General features: G+C 49.3%; 8 protein-coding genes across 8 annotated transcripts; 4 read left to right on the top strand and 4 right to left on the bottom strand.

Moving 5' to 3' along the window:
- Nucleotides 1-661: 661 nt before the first annotated feature.
- On the top strand, nucleotides 662-1984 carry T069G_11050 (uncharacterized protein; the record flags this gene model as incomplete). Its single annotated transcript, XM_056178260.1, has 2 exons — nucleotides 662-1522; nucleotides 1601-1984. 2 exons carry the CDS (start codon nucleotides 662-664, stop codon nucleotides 1982-1984), a joined length of 1245 nt encoding a protein of 414 aa, XP_056024550.1.
- A 51-nt stretch (nucleotides 1985-2035) lies between these two features.
- On the bottom strand, nucleotides 2036-2932 carry T069G_11051 (peroxisomal biogenesis factor 11 (PEX11) domain-containing protein; the record flags this gene model as incomplete). The annotated part of the gene is made up of 2 exons (XM_056178261.1): nucleotides 2036-2782; nucleotides 2930-2932. The coding sequence occupies 2 exons, from the start codon at nucleotides 2930-2932 to the stop codon at nucleotides 2036-2038; spliced, it is 750 nt and encodes a 249-aa protein (XP_056024551.1).
- Nucleotides 2933-3622: 690 nt separating this feature from the next.
- T069G_11052 (patched family domain-containing protein) lies at nucleotides 3623-9375 on the top strand (the record flags this gene model as incomplete). Its single annotated transcript, XM_056178262.1, has 4 exons — nucleotides 3623-3732; nucleotides 3802-4810; nucleotides 5189-5764; nucleotides 5818-9375. The coding sequence occupies 4 exons, from the start codon at nucleotides 3623-3625 to the stop codon at nucleotides 9373-9375; spliced, it is 5253 nt and encodes a 1750-aa protein (XP_056024552.1).
- Nucleotides 9376-9936: 561 nt separating this feature from the next.
- Nucleotides 9937-11484, bottom strand: T069G_11053 (uncharacterized protein; the record flags this gene model as incomplete). The annotated part of the gene is made up of 4 exons (XM_056178263.1): nucleotides 9937-10392; nucleotides 10459-10572; nucleotides 10632-10702; nucleotides 10779-11484. 4 exons carry the CDS (start codon nucleotides 11482-11484, stop codon nucleotides 9937-9939), a joined length of 1347 nt encoding a protein of 448 aa, XP_056024553.1.
- A 698-nt stretch (nucleotides 11485-12182) lies between these two features.
- T069G_11054 (mannosyltransferase (PIG-V) domain-containing protein) lies at nucleotides 12183-13556 on the bottom strand (the record flags this gene model as incomplete). The annotated part of the gene is made up of 3 exons (XM_056178264.1): nucleotides 12183-12400; nucleotides 12467-12579; nucleotides 12640-13556. 3 exons carry the CDS (start codon nucleotides 13554-13556, stop codon nucleotides 12183-12185), a joined length of 1248 nt encoding a protein of 415 aa, XP_056024554.1.
- A 919-nt stretch (nucleotides 13557-14475) lies between these two features.
- On the top strand, nucleotides 14476-16398 carry T069G_11055 (NACHT domain-containing protein; the record flags this gene model as incomplete). The annotated part of the gene is made up of 3 exons (XM_056178265.1): nucleotides 14476-15671; nucleotides 15734-16278; nucleotides 16364-16398. 3 exons carry the CDS (start codon nucleotides 14476-14478, stop codon nucleotides 16396-16398), a joined length of 1776 nt encoding a protein of 591 aa, XP_056024555.1.
- A 3206-nt stretch (nucleotides 16399-19604) lies between these two features.
- T069G_11056 (uncharacterized protein) lies at nucleotides 19605-21036 on the bottom strand (the record flags this gene model as incomplete). The annotated part of the gene is made up of 2 exons (XM_056178266.1): nucleotides 19605-20801; nucleotides 20881-21036. The coding sequence occupies 2 exons, from the start codon at nucleotides 21034-21036 to the stop codon at nucleotides 19605-19607; spliced, it is 1353 nt and encodes a 450-aa protein (XP_056024556.1).
- A 1870-nt stretch (nucleotides 21037-22906) lies between these two features.
- Nucleotides 22907-24183, top strand: T069G_11057 (binding domain of DNA repair protein ercc1 (rad10/Swi10) domain-containing protein; the record flags this gene model as incomplete). Its single annotated transcript, XM_056178267.1, has 4 exons — nucleotides 22907-23008; nucleotides 23060-23226; nucleotides 23301-23815; nucleotides 23870-24183. 4 exons carry the CDS (start codon nucleotides 22907-22909, stop codon nucleotides 24181-24183), a joined length of 1098 nt encoding a protein of 365 aa, XP_056024557.1.
- Between the last annotated feature and the right edge of the window lie 398 nt (nucleotides 24184-24581).

Raw genomic sequence — 24581 nt, forward strand, 5'->3', positions numbered from 1 at the left:
TACAGTCGGTATTTAGCAGATACCGACATCCATGGACATTACAGTAGTAGTTTAGTTAGCTGGTTTGCTGGTGGTGTGTGTGATTGATTCCGGGACACCCACCTAAGCACTCCGACCGTTTACAGTAACTCGCACAGCATGTTCTAGATGGAACAGGGAGCCTTTTTCAAAGCTTCCATTGATTAGTTAGTCGAGTCGCGGCTCTCCAGAAGGCCAATCCTCTTGCAAAAATTAGTCATCGGAAGTATTTTTCCTGCGTGCACCTCGTTGAATGCGCATCTGCAAGCTTTAATTGCCCCGTACGGAGCAGTCAGTTATGCCATCGGCTCAGCCGGATCATCTCAGCGTTGTTATCGGCACTCTCAGGTGACAACGTCATCATTCTTCAAGGTCCGTTGCCCGACGCTTTCTTGGCAACCCTGTTCCTGTTTTCCTTGGGATTAAGTTGTTTTTTTTTTTTACACCCAGTCCAAGTTCTTTAAAGAAATGGCGCCCACGTCGCCGCCCAGCCAAATGAAGGACTCTTATCGCCAGTAGTTTTCTTTTTTTATCCCTTTAGCTTTTTTACTTTCTTCATTGTTTATTTAGTTGTCTTTTTTTATAACCCTCCAATTCAACCTCCCCTGATCGCATCGTGTGTGAACAAACGCTGCTGCCCACGATGCCGGGCGCAGATCAGGATCCAGCGGCCGTCCGTTCCATGTCGGAGGATTTGCCAAACAATGCCGCTGCTGCTGCAAAGGCAAAGGCCGCTGACTCTCCCGCCAACGTCAACGGCGGCATCGCCATGTCCCATCACGGCACCGCCTCGCTGCCAAACATCGTCACCTTTGCGTCCATGGACACGGCCACCCGAAGAGCAAGCCATCAGGTCAACCCGGAATCCCCTCGCACAGACGCGCCCCGGCGAAGTCTCTCGTATGCGCTGCGGCAGGAATCAGATGTTTACTACGACTCGCGGGCTGGCACGCGCAAGGAATGGAAGCGACGAGATCGGACTCTGCAGGATTACTACGGCAACAACCCTCAGTTATTACCCCAGCTGCCGTTTACCTGGCATCACGGATGGAAGCGCTGGAGACTGTTTCTGTTCGCCATCATGGTGTTTATCGATGGCTCGGTGGTGCCGATTGTGCTGTACTATGCAATGAGATACGCAGGCCATGTCCCGGGCTGGATCATCTTTGCCGTCATCACAACCATCTGGGGCGGGCCAACATACGTCGAATTTGGCATCAGAACTCTGCGTCTCATAAAGAAGGAGAGATTTTATCGCCCGCTAGGCACCAACAGCCGCTGGTGCTTTGACACCTTGAACTGGACGTCGGTCCTCACCATCACGGCCGTCACGGCGCTCTTCATCGTGGGCAGTGCGCCGCATGAGGTCTGGCTGAGGGTTCTTTGCATGCCGGCACCGGCCATTTTGTACAGCATCGGCGGTGTTTTGTTTCTGATTACGCTGTACCACGCTATGGATTGGCGTGCTCCCTTCCGTCTGAGCTCTACGGGCAAAGGCGAAAAGGTATGACATCCATCTCTATACTCTATCTCCTACTTACAAGCGTCTCTTACTGACTTTTTTTTTTCCCTTCTTGCACAGGTCTTGCCTGGGGTGTATTATTTTATTGAAGATGTCGTCGCCGTCAACGCCGGCGCCGGTCGGCCATACCGAGAAGCTCTTGCTGCACGTTATACTGCTAGCCCCCGCTTCCGGCGAATGCTATTCGTCCAGTCTCTGTTCTGGTCCATCCCTGCCCTCATCTTGGCGGCCGGCCTCACCGTTGTAGCTCTCATCCACCCCATTCCCGCAACCGTCGCGTATGGCATATGCTGGGCTGTGCCATTTTTATGGTGCTTGCTCTGGTGCGGGATTACAATCAAGTGGTGCAAGCGGGACATGGTCCGGGAGAGAGAAGAGTGGGAAAGAAAAAATCCCACGGAGAAACTCGAGGCAGCAAGCAATGAGCCTTTGGCGGGAGTATAATTGTTGTATCTATCAAGGTTGCTGCTACTACTCTGTTGCATCGCATACATCTTAACCACGACGCATATCCCTACCGCACCTAGCCCATACATCGTTGGCGGTGATTGCTGTGCTGATAATCATGGCAACGGCAGTCACTTCAGAGTCTACTTGAACCAGCCCAACAGCAGAGGCTGGGAGAAGCAAGTCCATGGCGTCAGATATGAGCTTCAGGATCAGCGGCGAGACAGGCTCCCCGGGTTTTGTCTGTCTGTTGCTCTTTTCTACCTGATTCTCATTTGGCTTCTTTGGAGCAGATTCATCTCTATCTTGAAGTTCACTTTCCTTCTGCGCGTCTTTCTCTTTCTCGTTAGTAGACGAGGGACTGGGGGCCACTTGATTGCCAAGAATGCGCAATAATCTAGTGGCAGAGCGGAAGAGAGAGATGCACAAGGCAACTAGCCAGAACCATTGAGCTTGGTAATTTAAGCTTGCAGTTTGCTCGGGTCCAAATATCTGCATCTGGTTTATTTCGAGCAGATCGAGCAGAGTTACCGTCTCGAGCATGCCAAAGACGCCCAAGGACGTCTTGCAGAGCACATCAAGCAACGCATCGAAATCCAGTATCCCAGAGGCATAAACATCCCACCCCAGCTTGAACTGGTCCAAGAACCGGAAGAAACGCAAGAGGCGTCTGGTGAGGTTGATCTTGGATCGCAACAGCAGGAATGACGCTGGGGGTGGGACGTTGATCGACGTGAGATGGAGCTGTGCGGCGACTTGAAGGGCGGGATATGTGGCGATGAGAGAAACTAGGGCCTGGACGAAGCGTAATGAGCGCTCGATGCCGGCTTGGCTGGCGTCAGCATTTGCCAGTAGATTAATTTCATCACATTACTCTATTTTTGTGCTCCAACTTCCAAGTGATTTAAGCAGATTTGGAGATGGAGGGGGAATGTAACCCACCATTGTCCGTCCCAAAGACGATGAATTGACGCAGGAGCGTCATTATACTGTATCAGGAAGAAATACACTGCAATTGACACAGTATAAGCACCTAGTGAGCATGCAATTGAGTTAAGATGGTGTTTGTTAAAACATGTGAATGGGGAAGAAGATGGTGGACCCGGGCAAGTTAGGCAGTATATGTTGACAGGTGCAAGTATACGGCATGAATGGTAATGGATGTTTTAACGGCTCACGATAAGGAGGGCTTTGGGCAATATGCAGATGAGATTGCAGCATTATTGAATGAACTAGTAGCACCTGTAATAATAGTGGTCCTTTTACGGGGCACGATATAAAACTCCCGTCGTGTCGTGTTGCTACTGGACTACTAAGGCTGTTAGGCAGAGATATTGTGTGAATGCTAAGACTGCTCTAGTCAACAATCAACAATGATACTGCACAACATCGTGATACATTAGCATGTGATTCTAAGACAGAGACACAAGGAAAAATAGCTTCATCCACTAAACATGTGAAGCACATCTACCTTATTTCAACCTACCACATCCAAAGCGAACCAGCAGCCTCTGTCCATGTCCCCACTCTACCATCCCGGAGTATAGGGTAGCACTCGGGAGGGCATATGTGACGTTTTTCTTGATTAATGGAAACGTGCAGCTCGCCGATCATCAACTCGTCACTCGTCTTGTCATGTTTTCGTCACTTCATCGCCGATGCTTCAGCGTGCTAAGATCAACACATCCTCGTATCCGGAAGACTGTCCCCGTAACGTGCGGCTCTGGAGGTTCTGTAGATATCGAGTCTGTAAATCCACATCTAAACAAAAACCAAAATAAACCACAGCAACACAGCGCTAACGCCTGCAGCAGCTTGTACAACATTGATGAGTTTTCACCGTCCAAGTTCCTCGTTGTTCATTTGCCCCCGCTGCCTGAGAGTGCCAATGGGGTGAAGCAATTACCAGAGTTTCTGCACGACTGGCCCGTCGCCAGTATCAATTACCGATGGACGACTGAGCGCCTTAATGCCGCCAGCCAGGAGGACGAGGAGTTCCTCAACATCAACACTGCCGACTGGCCTGTGCCGATGCATGATGTGGCATTTGCCTACCAATGGATTGCAGAAGCCTTGATGCCGCCAGACAATGGCCGAGGCAGCATCTACGTCTACGGTTCTCATCTCGGCGCCAGCCTGGCCATGTCCCTCTCCCTGACGGAATCACACCCACATAAACCGTTCTCTGTCCGTGGCGTCGCAACTTACAACGGCATCTACAATTGGACCATGTTCCTCCCAGGCCACAAGGTCCTCGGCGCAAAGTCCGTCAGAGACGCAATGAGGGCGATGCGGCGTGCAAACGGGAATGCTCGACTCGACTCCCTGCATGGGAGACTGGTGTCCTTGTTTCAAGAGCCGGCGAATCTGTTTGACCCCTTTGCGAGCCCGAGTCTCTTCTTTCATAACCCGGGACTGTCTATACCCGAGTCGTTTTATGCTTCTGCTGAGTTTGCAGGCGTTGTGAGTGCTATGAAGGGGGAGAAGAGCTCCCTCGGGATGGAGACGGCTGGCACGCCTCGTAGATCGTATCTTGTGTTTCCACCGCGGCAGTCGACTCTCAAGATTCCTGAGACAATGCTCTTACATGACGCACCGTCTCAGTCACATTTACATCAACATCCACAGGAGAAAAAGACGAAGACCGAAAAATCAAGTTTAAAAATTCGCGATACAAGACACACATTCATGGCTCAGGCAGACGAAATGGCGAGTTTAATGCGGCGCAGCATCGCTCGGGTCGAGCTTAAGGAGCGGGCTAGATGGGATGAAGATGTGCAATATTTGGCTGAGGAGCCGGAGCGCAGAATTAATGTTGTGGAAGTAGGACCAGAAAGAGAAGAGCTTGGCTTGAATGATGCTGGGCAGCGGGTTGTTTCGGATTGGTTGGGGAAGTTGAATACGATACGACGATGGCTGTGAAAATGGCTCCCTTTTGGGTTGTGTCTTGTCCGTGACGTCAGTGAATCGTGATGTGTATCTGTTGCTGTGCTGTTTTATGCTGTGCTTATGCTGTGCTCTGTCTATTACAGGTTGTAAAGCTGGGCAGTGATTTGATTTGACAAAAAGAGCTCAGACAAGGGCTGCGTTTCATTGACGACACGATAAAATGACATCCATGACTGACACGACATGGGCTCTTAACAGCATCAGGTACACCGGGCACCGCTAATGCTGCAGCCTGTACCTTGCCTGAAATAGGCGGCAGCCGTCACCATCCCTTTGGTACTAGCCCGAGGTACGTACTGCACTAGCCACCAGTCAGCAAGCTACAGCACCAGGTACCTACGGCACAGCACAGCACAGAGCACTTACGCTACTCCATATATCAATCAACCCACCGCTACCGCTCCGTCACTCTCCATCCGTGACGCAATCATCCGTACCAACACCCTCGATCATCACAACAACACCGAAGCTGTCCTGCTCGACACTTTTGATTTTACAGCTACAGACGAGGCGCTGGGAAAGCTCGTCCCGGCTCGCATTTTGATGGCCATTCGGCCACGAGGCGCCATGCGTCTGGCGGTGCTGCAATCGGGCCTTGCCGCCTTGCTCTTCGGCTTGAGCGCCCACGCCGAATCCTACACGCCAAAGCACGAACTGGGCCGGTGTGCCTTTCGCGGTCAGTGTGGCAAGCAGAGCCTTTTTGGCAAGGAGCTGCCGTGTGTCGACAATGGCCTTGCGCACGATCCGGACGAGGATCTTCGAAAGGAGCTGGTTGAGCTCTGCGGCGCCGAATGGGGCGAGGGGCCGGTTTGCTGTAACATGGAGCAGGTATGTCGCGTGCCTCTTTTTGGTGGATAATTAATACTAATGGTTATCGAAAGGTCCAAGCTTTGAAAAGCGAAATGGGCACTCCAAAGACGCTCATCGGTTCTTGCCCGGCCTGCAAGACCAACTTCTTCAACCTGTTTTGCAAGTTTACCTGCTCTCCCGATCAATCGACCTTTATCAACGTTACCGACGCCGCAAAAAAGAGTGGGAAGCTGCTCGTTACTGAGCTTGACCAGCTGGTCTCTGAAGAATATGGTTCCGGACTCTATGACAGCTGCAAGGAGGTCAAGTTTGGAGGTGCAAACAGTAGGGCCATGGACTTGATTGGTGGAGGAGCCAAGAATTACCACGACATGCTCAAGTTCCTGGGAGACAAGAAGCCCTTTGTTGGTTCCCCCTTCCAGATCAACTTTCCGGAAAAGTACGACGAACCCGGCATGGAACCGAAGGAGATGAAGCCCAAGAAATGCAACGACGAGGATCCAGCTTACCGATGTGTATGTGTCGACTGCCCCGAGGTATGCCCTACGTTGCCGGATGTCAAGGAGGCTGGATCTTGCAAAGTGGGAAAGCTGCCCTGTCTTTCTTTCGCCTCCATCTTTACGTATGGCGTCTTGCTTCTAGCTCTTTTCACAGCCGTCTTTGGTCACATCTTCTGGTTCAGATACCTCAAGCGCCGCGTTGAAAGGACTCGTCTACTGCACGAATCCTCCCACAGCGATGATGAGGATGAGGGCGGGCCTATCCTTACTGATGCTATGCGAGATCAGCCCACGAAGCGGTATTGGCTTAATGACAAGTGCGACAAGGCATTTCGTAACTTGGGAGACACTGCCGCGCGGTTTCCTGGCCTCACCATAGGCATCAGCTTGCTCGTCGTTGGCATTCTGAGTGCTGGCTGGTTCCGGTTCGATATTGAGCAAGACCCTGCTCGTCTCTGGGTCAGCCCATCTTCGGCTGCTGCGCAAGAAAAGGAATATTTTGACTCCAACTTTGGGCCCTTTTTCCGAGCCGAAAAGATTTTCCTGGTCAACGACACTGAATCTTCTGGCCCTAGCCCCGTACTCAGCTACGAGACGTTACAGTGGTGGACAGAAGTTGAAAAGAGCGTTGAGAAACTCCAGGGTTCTACCTATGGAAGCTCACTCAGCGATGTTTGTTTCAAGCCTACTGGTGACGCTTGTGTCATTCAGTCTGTTACGCAATATTGGTACTCAAAGGGAGGAGATATCGACCGCAACTACTGGAAGGAGGACCTGCGCAGCTGCGCAAGGTCTCCCGTAGACTGTCGACCTGCATTTGGACAACCCATTGAACCAACCATGATCCTGGGCGGCTACGACGACGATGTCGCTGAATCTCAAGCCATGACTGTCACATGGGTCGTCAACAATGCCCCCGAGAATTCTAACACGCTGGCTCGTGCCATTGATTGGGAGAATGCACTCCGTGATCGACTTCTGCAAGCTCAAGAAGAGGCCAAGAGCCGCGGTCTTCGATTGTCCTTTACCACGGAGATTAGTCTTGAACAGGAACTCAACAAGTCTACCAACACGGATGCCAAAATTGTCGTCATCAGCTACATTGTCATGTTCATCTATGCCTGTCTGGCATTGGGTACGCCTCTGAAGCACCTCTTTGGAAACCCAGCACTGCTGCTTGTCGAATCAAAGGTCACCCTGGGTCTCGCCGGTATCATCATTGTTCTCATGTCTATCTCTGCGTCCATTGGTTTCTTCTCCTGGGTTGGTTTGAAAGCTACGCTCATCATTGTCGAAGTCATTCCGTTCATCGTATTGGCTGTCGGTGTTGACAACATCTTCCTTATTGTCCACGAACTTGAAAGAGTCAATATTAATTTCCCAGACCAGATGGTCGAGGAGAGAGTGGCTCGAGCTTTGGGCCGCATGGGACCTTCCATCTTGTTTTCAGCCTTGACTGAGACGTTTGCGTTTGCTCTTGGCTCTGCTGTTGGCATGCCTGCTGTCCGAAACTTTGCCGCTTATGCTGCTGGTGCGGTTCTCATCAATGCGGTTCTTCAGATGACCATGTTTGTGTCCTTCTTGGCATTGAACCAAATGCGAGTTGAAGATCATCGTTGCGAATTCTGGCCGTGGTGGCAGATTAAGAAGGCTAGAATCACTCTTAATGGCAGCAATGGCTATCCGCCAGCAACTGGAAGAGTGGCTGATGCCGACGAGGAAAGCTATTTGCAAATATTCATCAGAAACACTTATGCACCCACCCTCTTGCGAAGGCAGACCAAGGTCGCTGTCGTGGCCATCTTCCTCGGTCTTTTGTCAGCTGCTATCGCCTTGCTACCAGGCATCCAGCTTGGACTGGATCAGCGTGTTGCCATTCCAGATGGCTCCTACTTGATCCCCTACTTCAACGACCTCTACGACTACCTGGAGACTGGCCCGCCAGTTTACTTTGTTACCCGCGGGGTTGATGCGTCTCAGCGCCCACAACAGCAGGCAATCTGCTCAAGGTTCACCACCTGCGAGCCATTCTCCCTCACAAACACTTTGGAACTTGAGAGGCAACGATCTGACATTTCATACATCATGTCTCCAACGGCAAGCTGGGTCGATGATTTCTTCCTCTGGCTGAATCCCATCTACGAGCAGTGCTGCATTGAACGTGGCTCAACCTGCTTTGCAGACCGCCAACCTGCATGGAACACCTCTCTTTACGGCATGCCCGAGAATGACGAGTTTATTCATTATCTCAAAAAGTTCCTTGCAGCAAAGACTGATGACGTTTGCCCACTGGGTGGCCAAGCCTCCTACGGAGATGCAGTGGTTCTAGACGAGGAATCTGCGCACGTCAAGGCCACTCATTTCAGAACCGCGCATACACGCCTTCGCAGCCAGGAAGACTTTATCAAAGCCTACTCTTCCGCACGGCGCATCGCCTCTGACATCACGAAGGCTACTGGAGCGGATGTTTTCCCTTACAGCGTTTTCTACATCTTTTTCGACCAATATCTTAGCATCATCCAGCTGACCGCCGGTCTTTTGGGTGCTGCTGTCGGTGCCATTTTTGTCATTGCGTCGTTCCTCTTAGGCTCTGTTCTCACATCCGCCATTGTGACGTTGACGGTTATAATGAGTGTCGTTGACATTATGGGTGCAATGGTGCTGTTTAACGTCTCCTTGAACGCTGTTTCTCTCGTGAATCTCATTATTTGCGTCGGCATCTCGGTTGAGTTCTGTGCACACATTGCCCGAGCCTTCATGTTCCCCTCGCGAACCGTCATGGAGAACAGCTTCAATGTGAATGGACGAGATGCTCGTGCTTGGACAGCGCTGGTCAACGTTGGCGGATCGGTGTTTTCTGGAATTACTGTTACGAAGCTGTTGGGCGTCAGCGTTCTTGCGTTTACGCGATCCAAGATTTTCGAAATCTACTACTTCCGAGTGTGGCTGGCCCTGGTCGTCTTTGCTGCCCTTCACGCACTGGTGTTTTTGCCGGTCGCGCTGAGTCTTGGTGGAGGTGAAGGCTATGTCGATCCTGAGAGCGAGGGCACGGCCGCTCAAGATTTGACTGATAGACGATGGCGAGCGATTACTATTCACGATAATAGCGACTCTGAAGATGATTACTAGTTGAGGTCTTTGGAGACAAAAGACCTGGCAGATAATATTGGCTGTTTGCCTGGCTGCTGTAAGAAAGACTTGCTGAGGATTTGTTTTACCCAGATTGTCCTCGAGAAATTGGAAGAAATTGTGCTTGCACCATATTTGGGTTGAAAGAGGCGGGTTTCTTTTGTGTCAAATGGAGTAAATGGTGTCCGGTGCACGCATTTGTGTCAGGAAATTGCTTGGATGTAATAATAGGGAGCATACACGGGTAATAATAGCACAGTGAATTGGATATTGTATTCGAGTCTTTTATATGCTAAGATTGGAATGACTGTCCTAGAGTTTTCATTTTCGCTTTATTTTCTATCTTGTTGGTTTTTTAATAGGTGGTGCTGTTTAGGTAATATGGTTCTCGTATGTCCCATGTTTGGTAGAGTCGCTGTTGGTATAAGCTTAAGATGGCCTCCTGACGGGTCTAATGAGCCGGCTTTCTAAATAGAACTCGATAGAGAACAGACAACCCACTCTACCACAAGACAAGTCCCCCGTGAGTCCATCCGAGATTCTCATCAATGCGAGTGTCAGTCAATATTTGATCAGTGGCATGTCATCTGTTGTCTCGGATTCCTCGCTGGCAGGGATGTCCTCCTCCGTCTCTGACCATTCACAATGATGCTGCCAAGTTGTTGTCTCGTCCTTGTGAGCTTCATGATGATGCCAAGTTTCGACCTTGTCAGTTTCATCGCAATCCTTCCGCGCTCTCCATGAATCAGCACCGCTCCGTCCCCTCTCTCTTACCCCTCCCCGGTCCAAGACGTAAACCATCTCACGGCCGCACGTCTCGGGGAACTCCTGGCCGTCTCTGCCGACAAAGATGGGTTTCCAGTCGTTGAGCGGGTTCCTCAGCTTGCCGAACTTCCAGAACTCGGTGCGGTGGGTGCTGAGCCATTGGACGCGGAAAGGGAGGCTGGCTTCCCAGGAGATGTTGTTCATCCATTCTGGAGGGGGGATGGTGGTTGTTGGGGGGGAGGTCATGCGAGCCTGTAGGGGGGAAGTGGTAAGTTGGGAGACTTGAGGAGTGATGATTTGTGAGATTGATGGACTTACGTAGCCTTGGAAGGCTTTGGACTTGTTGACGGAAAAGATGAGAAAGACGTTTTTGTGGTGCTTGAAGGCATTGGCGAAGATGGCGCCGTTGCGGGCACTTGTGATCCATAATCCCTGTTTTTGTTTGTTAGTATGAGGGATTGGCTGGTGATGTTGAGGTTGTGTGTACTTACGTCTCGCTGGGACATGTCAACGTTTTTAAAGTTGAAGGACTTGATTAGAAAGTAGCGCGATTCTGCTACTGCTGTTGAACGCCGTTAGAATTAAAGGATTAGGAAAGATGGATTATGTTGAATAGGGGTTCGGATGTATATGGATACCTTGCTTGGGAGCTAGCGACAAGAGTTGGGTTGGAGTGTAGGTATTCATGCTCCGACTTTTGCTGAAATGACGTGCTCCAGTTTGAAATGGTCCATCCGACGAGGACAGAAATTGTGCTCCCTGAATCTCGGAGTCGGGACTACCAGGGGATGCAGTAGCTTTCATGAAAGATTTAGTATTTCGGGCACTACTTTGACGGGACGGCAGCCCATTTCTAAACGTCGTGGACCAGGTATCTGAATCAACTCCTTTATTGACTGAAGAAATCTCGGAGCCACAGTTTCCATTTGAGCTAGCAAAAGCCGTTGACTGGGAGCCCGACAGGACGTTATCGTCGCTAAATCTAGCCATAGCCATCGAGAATGTTGGCGACGGGTCTTTGAAAGCAGAAAACATCTGCGGAATCGTAGCAATATTGAAAGAACCGCAGTGCGCTGTAGACGTGCGAATCTCCTCGAGAAGCTTGAAGCGCTGCTCATCGAGGTGTTTGAGTCTGCGGAATCCGTCGAGGACTTTGAGGCGCTGTTCGGTGTCAAAGAAGCCGGTGTATTGGAGCCAGAGCTTGACGTCGTTGTTGGCATCCAGGGAGTTGATACCGTCAGAGGGGTGTTGATGTTGGTGCTGATGCTGGCTCTGGTTCTCTTGGGAGACGCTTGGGGTGGTTTCTTTGGACAAAGCCTCGCCGTCGGTGTCTGGGGTTTGCATTTTGTGTGGTTGGGACTTGGTGGAATGATTTCTGGTTTGCAGTTTGTTATAATCTCCTAGATGATTACTGTTGAACTTTCGTGCGCTGATATGGAGTAGTGAGTGATCAATATAATACCAGGTACTAAGTTTGTGTCTTTAGCAAGTCCTTGTACTAAAGCTTCCAAGTGGTTGTTCCACCCCCTGAGCAGGACTTACTGGCGCTTGGTGTTGTAGAAGCTGGCGGCAAACATGGATGTTGCTTGTTTGTGATCGAGGTTTTGTATAAATATTGTAAGAGCTCTTGAAGGTAGACCAAGCGGTGTAGATTTTTGGATGGCAGAACAAACGCCTTGAAAAGGCGGACTGCCTCTCTTGCCTTTGTGGGCAGAATGGACAGACACTAAATCACGGAACGAGCTGCACATGTCCGATGCAGACGTTCGAAGCATTTGCTCACCAATATCTTAAGTTTGGTAGTGATATAATATGTCTGTATGATGATGAGATAAACATTCGTGATTATGAGGTCGACAACAACGAGGCTTTGTAGACTAGGTAGAATTGGCTAAATCTTGGTGTTGTGATGAGTGTATTTGATGCTGAGCAACGAAGAGTGCGATTCAGAGAGTCTACTAAGGGTAATTAAGACAAGTTACACAGATTCATCACACCATCTTTGCTTGTTTGTATTTGTAAAGACGAACCGATCAAGGCATCTATGCTGGCGGCATAAACGAGGCAAATAAGCCTCCCTGGATACCGGCATACATGACCATAAAGACAACAACCACAGAGCCCAGTTTGCGAGTCTCACTATTTCCTAGGCTGTTGGCTATCCACCAATACCACACGGGGTATCCAGATGCCAGTCGAGTTATAATCTGCACGTGGAAATTGGTGATTGCCAGGACAGCAACCAATGTCTGGATCGCAGCTAATGTGAGAACAAAGGTATGATGTGATTCCGCAACAACAGGCGTAGTCCGGCTGAGGTTTCGACCCCAGCTACGAATAACTTGTACTCCTGACTTCAGAAGAAGCGTGAGCACAGGGCTGGCTAATATGAATAGAGGCAGCTGATTTGGGGTCCAATATCTCAAGAACCCATTATCCCTGTCCCCAGAGTGAGTACAAACTTGACGTGTGTCATTTTGATTTATAAAAACAACTTACCAGTAGTAGGCCTGAACAAAGGTATATATGCTGGGTACTAAGCGGGAACACCATGGTCTTGGCTCTGCGTTAGTGAGATCAACCTTGCAATATCTGAACCAGGCCACCGTTTGCGGTACTACACTGCCTGCTGCAATGCAGAGACCGCCAATGATCAAGGAGGCGAGCACGACCAGCCTTGAAATACTCGGCTGGCGAAAAAAGGCGAGCAAACCCCTGATCGCTTCTACGGCAAACAGGAGCCCACTGAACAAGCCGTTGCTCCTAAAAGCAGTGGCCAGTCCAAACGAAATGCCCGCGCCAAGAAAAGCTAGAATCCGTTTGCCAACGCCAGAACTGGGCTGGACACCCGTGGCAAAGAGCAGGTTGCCGATAAAAGACAGGCAGGCAAACGGACTCTCGCCGTACGGGGCGGATAGAAAGAGGCCGGCTGGAGAGAGAATGTGCAGAACCGCTGCCACGTAGGCTAGCGTTTTATTGCCAAAGAGAATGAGAGTGAGTCTGTGAAGAGCCAGAACGGCAATCAGGTGAGAAAAGGTCGTAAAGATGATGGCCGTTAAGGGCTCGAGGGCAGCATCATCACCGCCGACCAGATGTGTTAACGGCTTGAAGAGCCACAGCATGCCGCGTACAGAAAGCGGCAACGCTGCTCCAAAGGCCCATTGCTGCTCGTAAACATAGCCGTCGCGCGCAGCCTTCATAAAGTACAGCGCATCCCATCGCGTCAACCGGGTTGCGAGGGCTGATGCATTTGCGCTTGAGCCGTACAAGCTCTGGAAGAAGAGAGACGTTGACGTGTCATAATCGTGACTGACGGTGGTTCCGAGGGCTATTGCCAGCAAGAAGGCTTTCCAGGCGGTAAAGACGGTGATGAGAGAGTGTAATGGGCGTGACTCATTGTAGGGGATGAGCTTCATCTTTGTGGCTATGGGAGGTTGAGCATCGGATGATGGGTAAGTGAGTGCGTAGTTGTGGTGAGATGCTCAAATCATTTGCCTTGAATGCATTGGAATTGTTGATTTGCGTTCATTGACCAGCCTTGAGCAATATGAGTAGAATGGCGGATAACGAGTTTCAATGAGATTGCAAATTTATGAGAGTTCAGAGAGCATTGGTTTGATGTAATGTGTGAAGCAAGCATTTGATGAAGTCAGTACATGTAGTCTGGCTTTTACACGTCTGTCTGGTAAAGCACCTGCTGGTATGCTGGATAGCTCTCTTGTACTCTCTCCACTAATCTGCGACACTTTGGCGCTGTGCAAGCTTAAGAGTGCTTGATTCATAACACTAGCCAGTGGAGACCTCCTACCTTACAGAGATCAAGCAACTTGACTTTCATTCAACTACACTTCCCAAATCCACCAAATATATTCTGGTGCAAATATAATTGTAAATATTGATGGCGACTATCATTTCCTGGAGTCTATGACAATGGAAAGCTGACTCATATCTTTGCCTTTGAAATTATTGACAGCAGCCAGTATTAATTGGGTTGGTACCAGCCTCTACCACCATGTTGTCATCACCCGATTTAAAAGGGCCGCGATGGCACATATTTGGTCAACCCGAAGCGCACAAATGTCAAATGTCTGCCTACGAACCAATAAAGTGATACCACGTCGGAGACGTTAGGCAGTCTGTTACAGCCACTCTGCCTAAAACGCCTCGCAAGGCTTTATGACTTCCAGCACTTCTACCTAATTGACAATGCCCAACAGCTCCAAGGCTAGAGACTCTACCTTACGTGCTCTAGCGAGATGCATTGGAAACATCTTCACTTGTTTGACAACAAACTATTCCTCAAACATCTGCTATTATTGCTACCTGATATCAGCAATGAGTTTCGGCCTCGAGATTGACTTCTTAGCCGTGGCCGGGCTTGTAAAACAGATACGCAAGAGTTTTGTTGGCGCCCCGGAGCAGTTCAAGGCCATTTCTGATGATATTCGAGCATTTTCCATCATTTTGCATGACATCGAGGTCAACTGTACCGAACTTGGCCCGGAGCAGTCTCAAGAATACCAGAGCGTCGTTGCCAGCTGCAAGCGTCTACTTGTGCAGCTTAAAAGGACTTTGGAGGAATACTCCGGTGTTGCGAAAGGCGACAAAACTGGGAAAAGGACGGCCATCAAAAGAGTCTGGAACCGGCTCAAATGGGAACCCGACGACATCCGTGACATACGCAGCCAAATATCCGTCAAGATAGACACCTTGAGAAGCCTCAACGATCAAGTTACCAGCCACAACATCGTAAAGCTTATCCGTCACCAGGAAAATACGGAACGTGAAGCTACGATTAAATGGATCAGCGACATCAACTATATTGCGCAACAAAATGATATCTTTCTACGTTGCCAGACAGGCTCTCGAAAGTGGTTATTTGAATCCGAAATATACTTGGAATGGCTCAGGCGGAAAGGCAGCCTCCTCTTTTGCCCCGGAAACGCTGGCACAGGAAAGACCTTTACGACGGCGATGGTGGTCGAGAGTTTGCGGCTTGCGAATGATGCTGAAACTTTGACGACTTACATGTACTGCTCTTACCAGAATCACACCCAAACTATAGAGAAGCTGCTCTGCAGTCTTTTACGAGTTGCATTCGAAGAGGCAGATTACGAGGCAGATGGAGCTGTTTCCGCCTGCAAGCAGTTGCGGTTGTCTAACAAATCCATTTCTCGACAGCACTGCTTAACCCTACTCCAAGGCCTCTTTTCTAGATTTACGAGGGTCAATTTGATAGTGGATGCACTAGATGAACTTCCAAATGAAGTCCGACGACCGCTCATATACGACCTTCTTAAGCTCCATGAGCATCCCAACGTCAGCCTTTTTGTGACTTCACGTGGTATTCCCGAGATTCAACACTTCTTCGAGGACTGTGAAAACTATACCTCTCTGGAAGTGAGGTCAAGCGACGAGGATATCCGGGATTTCTTGCGAGACAACATTTTCCAACTACCGAATTTTGTTGCTCGGTCTCAGAAGCTGCAAGATGAAGTGATCGACTCGGTTACAGACGCAAGTGCCGGCATGTATGTATTAGGTCTCATATAATGAGCGTTTGTTGGCTTGGCTTTGCTCACTCATTCTTTAGGTTTCTACTTGCCGAGCTATACCTGAAATCTTTAGCCAACATAATACTAGTAGGCAGTCTTCGTACACGGCTTTCCAATTTGGCAACTGGTTCGAATACATACGATACTTTATATGAAGGTTCCATGCTCCGAATTGGATTTCAAGGGCCCGAATTGGAGCATATTGCTATACAGATGCTTCTGGTTCTAACATGCGCCAGGCGCCCTCTTTCATCCCAGGAGCTTAGCCATGCACTGTCTATTGACGAGAGCAGTGAGGATTTTGATGAAGACATGATTCCAGACATGGATGATCTGGTCGCCGCGTGTACCGGACTCGTTGTATTAGATGACACGAGCCACATCGTGCATCTGGTGCACAAATCAGCCTCAGAATATTTCGAGCGCACAAGAACCCGCTGGTTTCCAAGTGCGAATGAGAAAATGGCATTTATATGCCTTCGATACCTTCAAATTGCTGAAAAAGAGCCAGAAGAAACCAGAGGAGACAAGGCCCCCTTCTTCTACTATGCCAAGGCAAATTGGTGTTACCACTCTATGGAGAGTGAGAAGGAGGCCGTGAACGATGCTGCGATGAGTGATGCATCAAGAACAGAATCGGCTTCTGACAATAGTCCTTTGCCGAATAGACTGGCAGTTATTCAGCTCTCTATCCAGCAAATGACTAAAGAAGTGGTCGATGTTGATTCTAGTATCGTTGAAGCCTGCCACGCTGGCCATCAGGCATGGGTCGAGCAACTCTTAGTAGTTCGCAACTACGATATGAATATACACGGCATAAGTCAAAAGGAATTTATATCTGACGACGGGCAATTAATAACCTCTGCCTTACCGACCGAACTCTTCAGAGATAATGTACTGTTGACAATCGCGGCTGCACGAGGAGATTACAGCATGGCCCTATTGTTGTTGGCACAAGGGGCAGATCCAAATATTTTCAACGCTATGGGGCAGACGCCATTGCTAATCGCCATGATGAATGGTTTTGATAGCCTAGTCTCACTACTACTGGATCACAAGTTAATTAAGCCAGACATGATGTGCCAGCATTCAGGCGGACTTTCTACTGCTTTCTTGGCGTCGATTTACCTCGAGAAACAAGAATGTTTTAAGTTGCTTCTCGAGAGATCTAATCGTAGAGCAAGAGATAGCTTCAAAAGAGGTGCCATGTGGCTGGCTGCCGCTGCTGGTTACAACAGTATCATCTCTGAGCTTCTCAAATGGCCTGATATAGAGATTGACTACACTGATACGGATTTTTGTGGCAATCCACTTACTGCAGCGGTACGAGGCGGTCACGAAGAAACTGCTCTACTTTTATTGCCATTCTCAAAATGTCAGAGCTGTAGCCATTGTGGGATTACGCCAATGCACTATGCAGTCCGCAATAGACTCCACAATCTCCTGGAACGGCTACTGAAACATGATGCATCGGCAGTAGACAGCGAACTATATAACCAAAGCCAGCGTTTTCTGGTCGATTGTGATCAGTACCCTATAGAGCGTGCAAAGACGCCACTCACCACCGCCATTTATCTACAGGATGCACAAGCCACTCAAATTCTGCTGCCGTATGTCGATCCGAATCAAGGCCTGAAAACTTGGAGACTTCTTCACGGAGTAGTCGAATGGGGTAACGTTGAGATATTTGAGCTGCTTCTAAAAAAAGAAGGTGTAGAGCTGGATGCCGTGGATGAGCGTGGCCAAACACCATTTCTCTTGGCAGCTGAACGTGGAAATTACGACATGATGAATACACTCATCCAGAAAGGAGACATTCAACTTGACATAAGAAATAAGTACGGTAAAAGGCTATTTCTCGTGACAGTGGAAGGTGGAAATTTGGACATGGTAAATGTACTCATCAAGGAACAGGCTATTCAACTTGACATAAGACATAAGTATGGTAAACCGCCATGTTTCCTAATTGAGGAACGTGCAAATTGCGACACGCTAAATGCGCTCATCAAACTTGGGAGCATTCAATCTGATGGAAGGGATGTGCTGGGCTACGTTGCGGACCACTATTTCAAAAACCATTTCCCAAATATGCATGTGGACTGCTTCCGCATTTTGGCGTCTATCTTGGATATAAACATCAATCAAAAGGATCCAGCGGGCTCAACCTTTCTCCATCGAGCTTGCAGCGTGCGTCCAAAGATCTCTATTAAAAAGGATATGGGAATCCAGATATTCGAGGCAGAATTGTTGGAAACTAACTCCGCCCATCTGGTCGCTGAGCTGTTGAGGAGACCTAACGTTGATGTGAACTCGTTGGATGCGGAGGGAAATACACCCCTCCTCCTTGCTGTGAAGAATCACCAGCGAGACGTCGTACGCTTGCTGCTGGAACGGGAAGATACAGATGTGTTGGTCCAAAATGAATACGGCAATGATGCTCTATTGCTAGCCTCAGGATATACGCCCATGTTTATCCAACTATTTTCGAAAAGACCTTCTTCTATGAAGGCCGAGATCCGTCCTTTGTCAGGCCTGGTACCAACTCGCTATAGAGTAGACCATTGGCCTAAAGTACTGAACGCAGAGTTCAAGGAGTACGATGAATCAATTCTCAGCTTGCTGTTCCACGATAAACGTACACAATCACACCACAGGAACAACAAGGGGGAAGATATCTTGGCCCGTGTGGCCATGACAGGCACTAAGAAAATGGTCGAAACAGTCCTTGGAACAGCCGAACTGGCATCGACCCTAGATTTCAAACATCCGCGCGGGGAGAGCCTTCTTTCTCGTGCTTTACAGAAGAACAAAGATGACGAGGCTGTAGATCTTCTGATTGCGTACTGGCCTGTTGAGATTCTCCAGGAAGCCGATGGTGGCGGTCGTACTCCACTCTCGTATGCAGTGCAGAGAAGTACCAGCAAGGCAACTCGATCACTCCTGGAAGCTGGGGTAGACATCAACGTGGCAGGTCGATGTGGGAAAACACCCTTGTCCTTTGCTAGTCAAAACAGAGGTTCTGACGCAGCTTGTTTACTCATCGCCCTCAACAACATACAAATTAATATTTCAGATAACAAAGGCTTAACACCGCTAATGTATGCAAGCGATACATATCACATCCCCGCCGTGTCTGCCCTTCTCAAAAAGCCAGATGTTGATGTGCGGGCGATAGATGGTGAGAGGCATTCATTCTTGTGCTATCTCATGGAGTCCTATTATTCTGTCTATGATATTACAAGTGGACTAAAAAAGGAGCTGGACAGTCTAGACCATTGTATCCAATGTCTTTTACAACGTCATGGTTGCATTATCGACGCCTATGACCATAGCCCTTTCACTTGTGCCTTAGAGAGAGCTGGATCGTTCTCCAGGCTATGCGATAAAGACTTCCGTTTCATACAGAGTTTACGACGCTATGGCAGCCTAGCGAGATACTTCCATCCTGGTCTGAACCTTTCACGATGCCGCGACATAATCGGGCTTTTGAAAATACTAGGTGAAGATAATGAGGTCAGCCTTGACAGCTATTCCGACGATCGATCTCTCGGGTTGAGGGTATTACAGCTTTTCGAAAATAAAGAGGCTTACAATAGACGAATATAACGGGGTAATAGATGCTTACAATAGACGAATATAACGGGGTAATAAATGCTTACAATAGACGAATATAACGGGGTAACAGATGCTTGAATAGTAACCTAAGTAGAAGTTCAAGCTATTTCCTATGCATCTTGCCATGGCACGTCTGATATGATATCGAGGTACTACATATATAAAGAGCACTTCTTGAATGCATCATTTGGTTGGTGTTTGTTTATTTGTACTTCATTCCTCCATGTACACCCATTCTATAAGTTCAACAAATACAAAGAATACAAATCATAAAAACATCGCTGCCATTCAAACTCAAATCTTTTCTCCAGTCAAGATGGGCAGAGCCTCATCGCTCGTCCACCAACTTACACCCTTCTCACCAGGATAAGCATACTTGTCCATGCTCTCGGGCTTCATTTCGACACTGTATCCGGGCTCCGTCGGGGTCTGGTAGTATCCGTCCTTGATGACCGAGGGATGCAAAAAATGCTCGTGAAGGTGGTCCACAAACTCCAAGACGGAAAGCTTGCCGGTGACAACCACGTAGTCGATGGTGCTCAAGTGCTGAGTGTACTCGGGGAGACCCACGCCACCGGAATGCGGGACAATGGGCACGCCAAACTTCTTGGCCATGAGCAGAACAGCCAGGACTTCGTTGACACCGCCCAGACGGCAGGCGTCGATCTGGCAGACGTCGATGGCGCCCGTCATGAGGAGCTGCTTGAACATGACACGGTTCTGGCACATCTCGCCAGTAGCAACACCGATACCGTAGGGCTTGAGGGCCTCGCGAACAGCCTTGTGGCCCATGACATCGTCGGGCGAGGTTGGCTCTTCAATAAACCAGGGCTTATACTCGCTGAGCTGCTTCATGTAATCGATTGCCTCCGGAACGGACCAGACCTGGTTGGCGTCGACCATGAGGACGTTGCCCTTGTCGAAGCCAATGATTTCGCGAGCAATACCCAGACGCCTCCTGTCCTCTTCAACGCTGCCGCCGACCTTGACCTTGAAGTGTCTGTATCCGTCGGCCAGTGTGTCTCTCAGCAGCTGCTTCATCTTCTCCTCGCCGTATCCCAGCCAACCGGCACTTGTTGTGTATGCGGGAACAGCTCTGTTCTGAAGGGCCTCCTCAATGCGCTTGGCCTTGCCAGCCTCCTGCTCGCGCAGCATCGCAACAGCCTCCTCCGGTGTGATGGCGTCTGTGATGTAGCGGAAATCAATGCAGCGGACGTACTCCTCGGGCGTCATGTCGGCCACGATGCGCCACACGGGCTTGTTGAGCGTCTTTGCCCACAGATCCCAGACAGCGTTGACGACGGCTCCCAGGGCGAGATGGATGACGCCCTTTTCGGGACCAATCCATCGCAGCTGGCTGTCGTTGACTAGATATCGCCATGTCTTGCCCCAGTCGGCTACTAGTGAGGAGAGAGTCTTGCCTTTGAGGCGGTCGGCAACGTGGGTGATGGCGGCGCAGACAATGTCGTTTCCGCGTCCGATGGTGAATGTCTGTTACGAGGAGCGATTTGTTAGTTGATCAAGTCCCAATTGAGTGTTACAGGTTGGGGATGGAGGTAGAGCTGCTTACCATGCCGTGGCCGCTGTGAGGGGAATCTGTCTCCAGGATGCAGTACGCCGCTGAGTAGTCGCCGGCAGCGTTCATGGCGTCTGAGCCTGTCTTGTCGAGGGACGTCGGGAACCGAACATCGCGGCTCCTGAATCCAGTAATGGTAACTTCAGACATTGTGACTGTGTGTGGGTATGAAGTTGAGAGATGGGGTTGGAGGGGCAGAATGAGGTGAGGTGAGTTGGTGAGAATGGATGACAGAAGAAAGAATGACAAGCTGCAGCTGCGGCGAGAGGACCAAAGGGTATTTATTGCTCTACTGGATACCACAAAAGACTAAAGCAGAAGCCGGTTTCGCAGAAAAGGAAGAGGCAAAAGAATCACAAGCACATGCAGTTTCACTGGTGTCCCCAGTTGTCACGATATAGCTGGCCAATATAAGCGACGGAGAATATATAGCCGTTGAACCGGTTACGCCTCGCGAGCTCTTTTTACTCAGCCATTGGTGGGATCTAAACCGCCGGGACCGTCTACGCGTAGCAAAAGGGATTATTTACGGAGTCGAGAAACTCGTCGTCATCTGGACCGAAAGACGATTGGTTCGCAACAAGACAAATTGGTGAAGAGAATGACATCTTTTGGGGGTCCGGAGTTGGAGACTGAATCGTGTAATATGAGGGGAGGGCGGGAATGCTTTGCCTGTCTTGGGTTCTTCTTTTCCTCTATTGGTTAGACAGAGCAATATCTAGCCGGAAGAGCCAATCATTTTATCAAGTTCGGAGTTACGAGTGAAATAAGATTAGCCGCTTCTTTTGCAACTGAATCCCTTTTGGAGGGGCTTTCGGGGTACCATCGGAAGATGAGAACCCCGCCCCCGCATTGGATATAGAAGCTCGTGTTTACTTCGGTAGAGAGACCCGAACAAGCATCATTTTTGGAGTTGGATTTGGCTGGATACTTGTACTCAATAAACAGTTATGTATCATGTCAGCAATGGAGTATATATAGAGGAGCAAGTTTTATGGATGCAATAGTTCTCTCATACACATACCTTGGCTCTTCCTTCACTACGTTGATCGATGTTCATGAGTTTCTCATCTTACAGCAGTCATCTAATCCCGTCGGTTTTCATTCCTTCCGACGCTCCTCCACGCGAGTGACAATAAACTATCGACAGCTTATTTCCCGACGGCTTTTCTCGCTATAATTGACAACGGTTTTGGATATTTACTGTAAAATACATGACTGATATGGCTATTTTAAGCTTGATTAATTGAAACAATGTCCATGTCTTGATGTTTCATCATACAACTGTGCTACACGTGAGACTTGAGACATGAGAGCTGGAGAAGGTGGTGAGCCAATCCATATAAATGGAGTACCTGCTGCTTAATGACTTGCAGATCGATCTGATCTGTGTCTGTGTTTACTCAGCTTGCATTTGTTTAGTGATTCTAGCTATCTATTGGCTGAACCGATGTGTTGGGGTAACTGAACCTCCACGAGGCAAGATTGTATGGATGACTTTGATTAGACGTTGATAAGGCTAGCCAATGTTCTTATCGTCAGTTACAACGCTGCTACCTCTATTCAGTACGTACAGCCGTATTGCATTGATCTTTTTACTTTGAAATCAAAAAGTTGTGTCCATGTTCATCATTCACAAGTGTTTGTCTATAAAGCAAATCCGCCGCTGCATATCTCTGGCGGGATACTTTAGCTAATGCTCATCTCTCCCTTTAAATGAATCAACAATCTCCAAGTGAATGCACTTACTGATTCATCATCTGTAATCTAAGCATAGAGTTTAGTAGGTGGAGTGACAATGAACTGTGCATCAAGCTACATCATATCCATGTACCTGTCTTGTCCCCGCCAAAACTGCATCACGAAGCTGTTAGTGACGTGCCCCACTTTTGCCAACCGTTAATTCTTGAGCTCGATGCGGCGAGCTTCTCTTCACGTTCAACCTCGAATCATCCCAACAACAGTCACTTGATCTCTTCATTTCAATTTCATAATACCTGCTACACCATCTAACCAAACCATGGACGATGATTATGGCGCCGACGATGCCCTGCTAGAGGCAATGGCAGCTGTCGAGTCGGCCCATCCAGCACGCAGCTCCGTGAAGCAGCCCGCGCCTCAAGTCATCGACAAACCATCCGCTAGCAGCAGTTCCGGAAATACTGTCGTGCAGCCAAAGCCCCAAGTCATCCAGCAAAAGACTCTCGGGTCTGGCATCCTGGTATCGCCTCGCCAACGTGGCAATCCTCTCTTGACCAGCATCCGATCGATACCGTGGGAATACAGTGACATACCGGCGGATTACGTCCTTGGATTAACGACGTGTGCACTCTTCTTGAGGTGAGAATCTTCCATCATTATCACAGACAGGTCATTGATGCATATATCATTGCTAACACCATACCTGGCCTCAGTCTCAAATACCACCGTCTTCATCCCGAGTACATCTACACTCGCATTCGTAATCTCCAGGGCAAATACAACCTCCGCATTCTCCTCACTCTCGTTGATATCCCAAACCACGAGGACTCTCTACGCGAACTATCAAAGACTTCAGTTGTCAACAATGTGACTGTTATACTGTGCTGGTCGGCAGCCGAAGCTGCTCGGTATCTTGAACTCTACAAGTCGTACGAAAACGCCAACTTTTCGGCCATCCGGGGACAGCAGTCGTCCAATTATGCGGACAAGCTGGTCGAATTTGTTACAGTACCAAGAAGTCTGAATAAGTCAGACGCCGTAGCTCTGGTTGCTAATTTTGGCAGCCTGAAGAATGCAATCAATGCAGAGCCAGAGCAATTGAGCATGATCAGCGGATGGGGTGGCGCCAAGGTAAAAAGATGGACGTCTGCCGTTGAAGAGCCATTTCGAGCAAGGAAAGCAGCCAAGAGAGGCTTCCAGTCATCATCATCAGCAGCTGCTGCAGGACGTGATTCAAGGCCTGTGCCTGCAGTTGCTGACACTGATCGGCCTTCTGGGTCAGACGCTGAAAAGTCCGGCTCTGGACCCCCAACCAAGGTGACATCACACGCTTCTTCTTCTAAATATGGCTCGCCCGGTGGCAGCGCGCCAGGCCGTCAATCCGGAAGTACGCAGCCTCCCGCGCAGTTTCACTTCCTGGACGAAGATGATGATTCTGATGAAGAGGAGGCATTTGCTACGATGAGCCGGGGAGAAGAGAAGGCGCCTTCTCAACCTACAAACCAGCCCCAGGAGGAGCGCCAACCCAACAAAGAAAGTAGCCAGCTTAGTGAAGGCGTAGCAGCAGCATTGGCAAAGCTGCGTCAAAACGGGTGAAGACGCCCATTCGCTCGCATAAATTTCACATGCTCCCCCAACAGAAGTTGGATGCCTAGAGCGAATCGGCACGCGATGGAGCGCCGCGAAACTGCCGAGAAAGAGGGGGAACTTGATGCGATCCGCGGGTCACAACACATGATGCTGCGTAATAGTAATACGCTGGACTCCGCACGGCGGTGCTTCTCTGGCCATTGTCTACAAATTACGGCCGCACATTGGAATCCAGACGCAGAGACTTGGCTTTGTTCGGACATTGAGACCTTGCAAGATCCGACGTGGGGTCAAGATTACCCTTGCATAAGACATACGTCGGCTATATTGAACCATACGTTGCATTATTGAGTCTACGTGGGAGCAATGCACCACCGATGCAGCACAAGCACGAGAACAGGTCG

Source organism: Trichoderma breve (genome assembly GCF_028502605.1).
Source record: "Trichoderma breve strain T069 chromosome 7 map unlocalized scaffold00007, whole genome shotgun sequence".
Taxonomy (NCBI): domain Eukaryota; kingdom Fungi; phylum Ascomycota; class Sordariomycetes; order Hypocreales; family Hypocreaceae; genus Trichoderma; species Trichoderma breve.